This window comes from Trachymyrmex septentrionalis, unplaced genomic scaffold, assembly GCF_001594115.1.
Source record: "Trachymyrmex septentrionalis isolate Tsep2-gDNA-1 unplaced genomic scaffold, Tsep1.0 scaffold132, whole genome shotgun sequence".
In the NCBI taxonomy this organism is placed as follows: domain Eukaryota; kingdom Metazoa; phylum Arthropoda; class Insecta; order Hymenoptera; family Formicidae; genus Trachymyrmex; species Trachymyrmex septentrionalis.
Window position 1 is genome coordinate 1,258,918 of NW_017304461.1, and position 8,830 is coordinate 1,267,747.

General features: G+C 31.6%; 1 protein-coding gene across 2 annotated transcripts; it reads right to left on the reverse strand.

Moving 5' to 3' along the window:
* Positions 1-1,176: 1,176 nt before the first annotated feature.
* On the reverse strand, positions 1,177-7,641 carry LOC108757144 (inositol polyphosphate multikinase-like). 2 transcript variants are annotated; one of them, XM_018501552.1, is made up of 5 exons: positions 7,464-7,641; positions 4,515-4,710; positions 3,769-3,948; positions 3,233-3,493; positions 1,177-2,661 (listed from the first exon to the last, which is right to left on the reverse strand). In XM_018501552.1, exons 2-5 carry the CDS (start codon positions 4,675-4,677, stop codon positions 2,036-2,038), a joined length of 1,230 nt encoding a protein of 409 aa, XP_018357054.1. In that variant the 5' UTR covers positions 4,678-4,710; positions 7,464-7,641; the 3' UTR covers positions 1,177-2,035. The 2 variants fall into 2 exon arrangements, with proteins under 2 accessions (XP_018357054.1, XP_018357053.1); XM_018501551.1 differs by lacking the exon at positions 7,464-7,641 and adding an exon at positions 7,333-7,445.
* Positions 7,642-8,830: the final 1,189 nt, after the last annotated feature.

Here is an 8,830-nt window from a genome sequence, read left to right on the forward strand (position 1 = left end):
ATAAAATTATAATTAAAAGTATTTTTAATTAAAAAATAATACTATTAATATATATATAAAACATCATTTTTTTCAGTGTATTATTCCGTTTGTAAATTCAGCACTTTTAATCGCCTCTTTATCGCCTAACTATGGGAAAAACTGACGAAACCAGATGGAATTCAAGCTCTGAGTAACTTAATTCCAAAAAAGTCAGTCCCGACCCCCGTTATAGACGAGCGAAGATGCAATGTGTACCCCAAATAGTTCCGATCAGCTTTCGATTAAAGCACTTATCGAAATTGAACGAGAAAGCGTTATCGAAGCGAGCGTAATTAAAGGACGATGTAGCGGAGATGACAAATGCGATCGAGATGAGCAATTCTGTATATGTATATACGTGTGTGAGTGTGTTTATGTGCGCACATATTTTATGTACGTGCATCCTAAAATACATACATCTCACACACACACACACACACGCGCGCGCGCGCGCGCGCGTATTACTATAAGTGTTACACGAAAGATTAAGCAAATTATTATTATTATTATTAATTGCATTCAGCAGAAAAAGCAGCTTTTTTTGCAACTGTTACAAAGTTTTTTTTAATATTATTTGTTTATATATTTAGAGTCAGTAAAAGGAATTAAGGACAAGAACCATTACATTAAAGGATTTTACAACAGTGCAAAGCTGCTTTTTCTGCTGAACGTAATCAATTATTATCGCGGTTGATCACGTCGCAACGGCATGCTCGCCGATCGCTGACGATCTGTAAAAACTGTTTACGAATGAATGGCAAATAAAATATTATACGACAACGAGTCTACTTGTTATTGCATTGAAAAATCGAAAACAGTAGCCGTAGAAATAAATAACTATAAAATTTATCATCGAAAGGTAATTGTTGTTTTAAGCCATTATGAGAGACGGTGAGTATTTATTTCACACACACACACATATTTGTAATAAAATCATGAAAGTATAATTACTAAAGATCCTTGGAAACTAATCATGTAATTTTAATTATGGAGATTTGCACTTATTGGCGTTGAAAAATTATATCATTGATTTTTTAATTGTGAAATATTTAAGAGTTTTGCGCCACAGATTCTTTATTACTGTGAACATCAATAGAATTTTTCATTCAATAAATACTCGCGCTCCACTTTTTACATAGTAATATTTTATTGCTGCTTTTACAATTACAATAATCTGCACTTTTTTTATCACGTAACATAAATATATGTAACATGACAGAATTAATAATGTACCGTCAAAGAACTTCTCGCCATTGCAGTATGGCATGTGTATGTTTACAAAGTGCGACTTATTGTCGTCATAATGTGAAAGTTACTCAAATGGTAATTGGACATTTAGGATGCTGCGTTTTCAATCTTCTTTGTTTTCTCGTTATGCCCAGTTCTAAATTTATAAAACCTTCACATGGTAACTGCGAAGGGTCAAATGTACGAAATTCCTAGATAATCTATACATTCGCATTACAATTCTTTTGGCAAAGTATAAAAGTCTTAATTATTTTATTCTAGAGAAGACATTTTTTGGAATCCTTTTCAGAATTGATTGCGTATCCGATTAGGCTGTTTCTCTCTGATTGTATCTTAGTTTTAAATCTCGCGGAATGATCCTGGTTCACGGTACTTGATTTTATATCAGTAATTATTATTGAAATCAGATCTTCGAGAGAAATATGTTGCTTAAAATTTTTATCAAATCGCGATTTTCCGACCGATATAAAATACTTTAACATTTATTTAGAGATTTTAATATCACTTCTTCTCCAAAAAGTTATCGCAATAACTTTCTAGCAGTGCCTTCTCTGACGATTGTTGATAAATCAGATAGATCAGAAATCTGGTCTTATCGGATTTATCATGTCCTCCCGATATGTCGTCCCGATATCTGATTCCGATAACATGAATGACACATCGTTATGTCAACATATTTTTGTCTGAATTGTTTTCTCTTAATCTTTTCTGTTCACTTCCAGGAACATCGTCACAAATAATATATTCTTCGATAAGTAGAACAACTTTAATGCATGCAATCGCTCTTCTTAATCAGACTTAAAAGCCGGATTAACATCTGGATGCCATCCCGATAGTTTCGATCCAAGTCGTTATTCTCCCCCGGGAAGACGTGCGTAAAGTCGATCATTTTCACTCTGACCCATTCGTCCTCCTCGCTTTCATCATCATTCTGCGTAATATCGTTTGTGCACGGAAGTGAAAATTGGCTCGGACTGGACCGACATAACCGATCCACATTTAAATTGCAAGTTTCGCTTTGATTAGGTATGTTTTCGCTTGGCATCGACATAGGCTGGCTTACGCTTTTTTTCATCTTTGGTCGAACCATTAAATCGTCCGTTTCAGATGAATTCTGGTGCATTCCAGGTACTGTTAATGGGGGAATTGACTCACGTATCATTTCTTTGTCGAATTTCGACGCTGAATGAGAGACAGAACTATCGTCTTTCAATGGACAATGTTGCCGTAAGTGTTGGGCATCGTAGGCGACCAGAAGTGAGCTGGAATAGAAGAAATATTTCCGCTGCATGTTGAAGAGCCGTTCAATCTTGTAGAGGTATGTCAAAATTTCGGAGACCAACTGTCGGCAGACTGGCTTTCCAGGTATTATGTTCAAGAAATCTTCTAGTGCTGCGTGAAGATAAGAAGAAGAATATTAACGCGGTTTCGAAAATGAGAAATGAGAAACATTTTATCGCTAGATTGTAAAATACGTCGTAAAGATCCTCTTTCCTTTATTTATGGGTCTGACCTAATGATTATTCTTAATGATCCTAGAACATCGATGTAAAATTATTATTGCTTGGCGGTAATATGATTTAATCTGAATTAAATGATATATTTAAAAAAAGAATGGAATGCGATATCGATTATACTTCTAATTCCTAAGAAGCTATAATTTTTGTAAAGACATAACGGAACGTCCGTCAACGTTTTAGAATTAAAACTTCGTGCGTTAATATAAAAATTGGAAGGTATACTAATTTCGATTTGTAATTGATCATCAATGAATTAAAAGATTTAGCCTTAACCATGCTCGAATCGAAAGCAAGCAGACTATTCTATTATTTAAGAAAATTCACTACTCCATTCTGAAATAGACTTTTAATACTCATGAAATTGGATTTATTTATATGGAGTAATTATTCGTTTTTTTTTTCTTATCGATTTCATATGTCTTCTAAAACTCTAAAGCAGATACCTTCCACGACGCCCTCGACACCGAGTTGCTTGCCATAATCTCTGTCATATTTCCTTAATCGTCCAGATAAGACAGAATATACTTGATAACCTGTTATACAAAAACCATAAGTACGCTTCGATTCGGCATACTTGAGTTCTTCCGTTCTCCTCTTCTCTGGCGTAGCTAAAGGATCCCACGTGCGAAAACCGATCTTGATATCTATCACACATGGCTCGGCCATGCCCTTTGTAATATTCCTAAGTATGAGGAATTTCGTACCTGTTATCGGACAAAACGGTTTAATGAAAAAAAGATATCTAGATGAAACACTAGCCATCCAAATAATATTATATTTACATCTCACGCCTGATAAATTAATTCTTATATTACACAATTACAGATAATATGTATATAAATTATATAAATATACAAATATATATATGTATATACATATATGCGCACACGTGAAAGTTTTAAAAGAGTTAGGTCTTATTTCACAGTTTATTCACAAAAGTCATCGTATCACATTTGCGGACTGTCAAGAAAATCCTTACGGTTATTAAAAACACGCAGTTCTGTTGTGCCATAATAACGTGGAACGAATTTTTTTAATTCCAATGCGACGGGATCATGAGAATTCTTCAAGCTCTCGTAGAATGCAATTTCTCTTTCCCCAATGATTATTTTAGTCGCCGGTTTCAGTATGTGGCCACTCCGTCTGCAGACCAGCACGCCTGTAATCAGAGATAATTCTTCATGTTATTCAATATACAAATGTTTATATATTGTTGATAAGCTGGATTCGCTGAATTGATTACATTTCACTGATATGCTATTAATATGTTTGTACATTTTTCTTTTATAAATTAAACATTGTAAATTGGAAAAGCACTGCTCCGCTTTTGCTTTAAATCCTCATATTGAAAAGAAATAAAAAAATACATGTAAGTTTACCTTAGTAATTAGTATACATTTTAAGCATATTAAAATATGAACAAAACAAAAATTGGAGAATGAAATAATTGCTAATTTATTATTAAAAACTACATGTACAAAAATTATGTTAATTCCAAAAATATCCAAAAATAACCAAAAATAGAAAATTTTTAATTTTTGTCATCTAAACATTATTTTAAAAATATATTCAAAAAGTTTTTGATAAAAATAAACATACAAAATATTTAAAACGTCTATTATCTTTCATTAATTATTATAATAAGTATTAATATAAATATTAATTATATATTGAATTAAGTATATAGTTAAGTACATAATTAAATCCTACTAAAATCGCATTTACCGATAGTCCGTTTTTCGCCATTGAAGGGATGACCGGCTATTTGGCATTCCAACGGTGTCAGTTCACCAGGAAACATACAACCGGATGGTCCGGGAACCGTCGTATTGTCCCATTGTATATGTGGCAGTTTCTCGATATCATCATCCGAGTCTACGGTCGTCATAATTAACGGCGGTCTGTGTGCGGTGACGATTATCTGGAAATTATAAACAATCCCGTGATTCTCAAAGAGCTCGATCGTAAGCCAGTCTACTCCGCTAGCTCGTATTTCTCAATAATGAACAAGCGAAAGTAATAATATCTTTGCGTTATCATGTTTTGTTACCGCGATAGCCTAACACAAGGTCTATTCTTTGTAGTCGCATTATGTTAAACTTTCCGCGTTTAAAATGAAACAGCTGATGAGAAAAAAAGAAAAACTTGTACAGCGATGTACAAGTTCAACTATAAAGACTAAATCCATTGTTTCATTATTACAACTTAAAGGTCGTCCTGAAAAGAAAAAAGAAAAAAAAAGCAAAAAAATTCGTTACACTCTTTATTTCTTTGTCTTATCTTTTATTAGTGTATTAGACTATACTGTAAAAAAAGTAACATTATAAATATATAAAAATTACCCAATTTATGATGTTAATATATAAAATAAGAGTTGTGCGATTTAAAAAAATTAATATTTTTATCTCTAATTATAATGTAAACACATTTTTATATTAGAAAACAGAAAATTACAAAAACAGTGTATTTTCTAGAGCTTATTGAAATGTACAAATTTATGTGAAATTATATAATGTAAAATATCACACATATAAATTTGTATTTTTATATTCGTATATTTCAATAATATAGATATCAAAATTACATACGTTGACGAATTAATATTGGAATATTTCTATAAACTTAACTAAAATTATAAATTTACTTTCGCAAACTATTTAATTACTATAAAAAATAATAATTTTATTTGTAAGTTGTGACGTTTTACTTTATAAAATGTATGTAAATATACACTTTTAATAGTAGTTCCAAATTATGCACTTGTAATTTTATATATAATTTTGTGCAGTATGCACTATAGAATTTTCCTTTTTTGCTTTCAAATTTAGAACATATACCTATTTTACTTAAAAATACAAAAAAGTTGAGCTATAAAAAAAACAAATCTCTTTTCTCTTCCCTCACTAAAATTAAAACTATTAATTAGAATTTTATTCGCGTATCGAACATTCGTATGAAAATCCTCGCAGTAATAATTTCGCAGTGTTAATTTCTTCTCCTGCTATAATCTCTATCTTTTCTTATCTCTTTATCTATCCCGCTTAAGAGATTTTTTTCTTACAATCAGTATAAACGTTGACAAGTCCACAGCGTCGATCCGTTCTATTATTATCGTGACGACGCAAAATGATAAGACAACAGATTTTTCCTCTTTCTTTTAAGTTCTTTTCTCAAGCTTTTTAAAATCAAAGGCAAGATAGATCTGCAAATGACCCCATGATCCCAATTTTGTTATTTTTGCTTTGGAAAGTGCGCCTTTGTCCTTCGCTGCGCTACGGACTTGTTATCACGTCATACTGGGTGCTCCGTAAACACGACTTACCTAGAGATCTTAGTTCTGGAACACAATAGGAGTACATAGTACATAGCAAGCTTTAAGTCATAATGCCTCGTTTACAATATGTGGAATAAGCTTTATGTAAAATGTAAGAGTAGGAAATTAACCAATCACAGTCGAATACAGAAGAATAACTAAAAGAAGAAGAATAATTAACTGTGATGGCTTAATTTCTTTACTTTACTTCTTATATCAAGCAGACTTGTGTATTGTAGATGACACATAAGATACTGGTTAATTTTTTTCTTAAAAAGTTCCCTATACCTATTGTGTTTCAGGACTTCCCTATTCTATAATAGTCGTAAGCAATAAAAATTGATGAATTGCAGTCGATTATTCTCATCGTATTCGACTACGATTGGACAATTTTTGCAATCTAATATACACAGTTTCAATCTAATATACACACCTCTCTCTCTCTCTCTCTCTCTCTGATAGGTTGAAATCTCTTATTCCCAGTTCCTATTGTCTGTGCTTTTCATTATATTTAAAGTTTATTAGATTTCAATAAATTACTTAATGCACAATTAAAAATAGATAATAGAAATAGGAAGAATAACAGATTCCAACTCTCTAAATTTTTCAAAATCTTATTCAATGTCAATCATGATCAGACTAGAAATTGGATTAAAATTTAACCAAAAGAAAGGAAACTTCAAGTTTAATGAACTTTGCTTTGAATGATTTAAATTCCAATCTAATCTTAATCTCTAGTCTGATCATGGCTTCAAAGAAGATTGAGGCAATCTGAAATAAGAATTTTCAATCTTTAAGAGTAAGAGTCAATCTAAAAATTATTGAGAGAACCTATTAGAGTACATGGTTTCTTATAGATTAAAATTTGTTATTTCTTATTGCCTGTGTTTTTCAAATATATTGGCTTCAGCAGAATGGCTAACTTCTAATCTTAGGACAACATCTTATGACCTAAGTCTTTTGTTTTTAATAACACAATAACTGTCTTGTGACTCAAGTCTTGAAGGTGTATATACGAAGCGACACACCTCATGTGTATATTTAAGACTTGAGTCACAAGACTGTTACTGATCGTTACTAAAGATAAAAGACTTAGATCATGAGACATTGTCTTAAGGTTATATGTCAACCATTTAGCTAAGACCTTGTCGAAGCTAAGTCTACAATACAAATGAAAAAACACAAACAATACAAGACAATAGACTTCAATCTATTAAAAATGATACATACCCAAAAATACACATTTCTGACAGGTTGAAATCTATTATTCCCTGTTTCTATTGCCTGCGCTTTTCAATTGTATCTCAGGCTCATTCCTCGATAAGATACAGTCATCTTACTGAAAGAAAAAACGTTCTAACCTCACACTTTTCTTCTCTGTTGTTCCCACGTCGTCTTCGGTTTCGGTTATCGTTTGCGGCTACGTTCTGCTTGAAGATAACAAGAGATCGATATATTAAACACGCACTCACTCTCTTCTTCTCTGTCGGTCTGTCCTCCGATCCGTTATTATCCTGATCTCGTGTGCGTGATACTATAACCTATAACAGCGAGTGTGGCGCGAAAACGCGTGATAAACACATGGACAAGAGAACGTGTCCTATCTCATTAGGTAAATATATCTTGCTTCTCGTCGATGATCAATCGAACTTGATAATTTACGTTGCAGTGCGTCACGTTACTTTATGTTACGTCCTTTCCTCGTTTTATGCGTCCACTCCGATCATAATCACGAAACTATTCTGTTCAACTCTATTCGGTCTATTCCATTGTGCGTACCCCTGTCAAGGTGTTTGACGCTTGTCGCCATCTATCGTCAGAAAGAATACCGCCACGCACTACTGCTCTCTGAAGAAGTGGATGTAAACTATATACAACAATATCCATTTTTTTGTGGTACTCTTGATGTAAATAAATCGCTGAAACTAAAGTCAAATTAATAGAGATTCAGGTTTCTCTCTGCCTATATTCATAGTCAGATCTTATAATATTCTTTCTTTTTATATATAGTGTTAGATCTTATACTTAAAGATCGTCTTAAGTACAATTTTAAGATTCCGGTAAAAAATTTTTCATGCATGAATATAAATATATATAAACATACATAAACACGCATAAATAGTCAAACATATATAATTATATATGAAATATATCCATACGTGTTGATAACATCCTTCTTTCTTTTGTAAAATTACTTTTTAGTGTAACAGAAATAGTAATGTGAAAACATAAAAAATAATTGAAGGGACAATTCTCTCATTGTTTGTTTTAGAAAAAAACTAGTTTGGAAAAATGTAAAAAAAATTGCTTATACATAATTAAGCATAATTTTATATATAATTATACATAAGTAATTTTTTTACATTTCTTCAAACTTGATTTTTTTCTAAAACAAATAATACGAAAATTACCTTTTTAATTATTTTTTTAATGTGTTTATATTACTATTACACTAAAAAGTAATTTTATATAATGCGTGAAAAATTTTTTACAGAGATGTTATGAACAAACCAGAAAGCCGTATTATGTATAAATAAATAATTTAACTCTTTGAATTACATATTCTTTGTTGTTAAAATAACTTAATAATAAAGGATTAATTCAATTTAATTCAATTTCAATAAATTTCGGAACGTATGGATTATATGAAATGAATAGGCGAGTTCAAAATGGTAAAGTGGCTAGACATGCTTGCCGAGCGAATAAGCATAATTGATTCTTACTTATG

Coding starts and splice junctions, on each gene's coding strand:
- LOC108757144 (XM_018501552.1), bottom strand. CDS start 4,677: ATGACGACCGTAGACTCGGATGATGATATCGAGAAACTGCCACATATA. Junction 3,949..4,514: donor TGGCGAAAAACGGACTATCG/GTAAATGCGATT, acceptor CTCTGATTACAG/GCGTGCTGGTCTGCAGACGG. Junction 3,494..3,768: donor ACTGCGTGTTTTTAATAACC/GTAAGGATTTTC, acceptor GTCCGATAACAG/GTACGAAATTCCTCATACTT.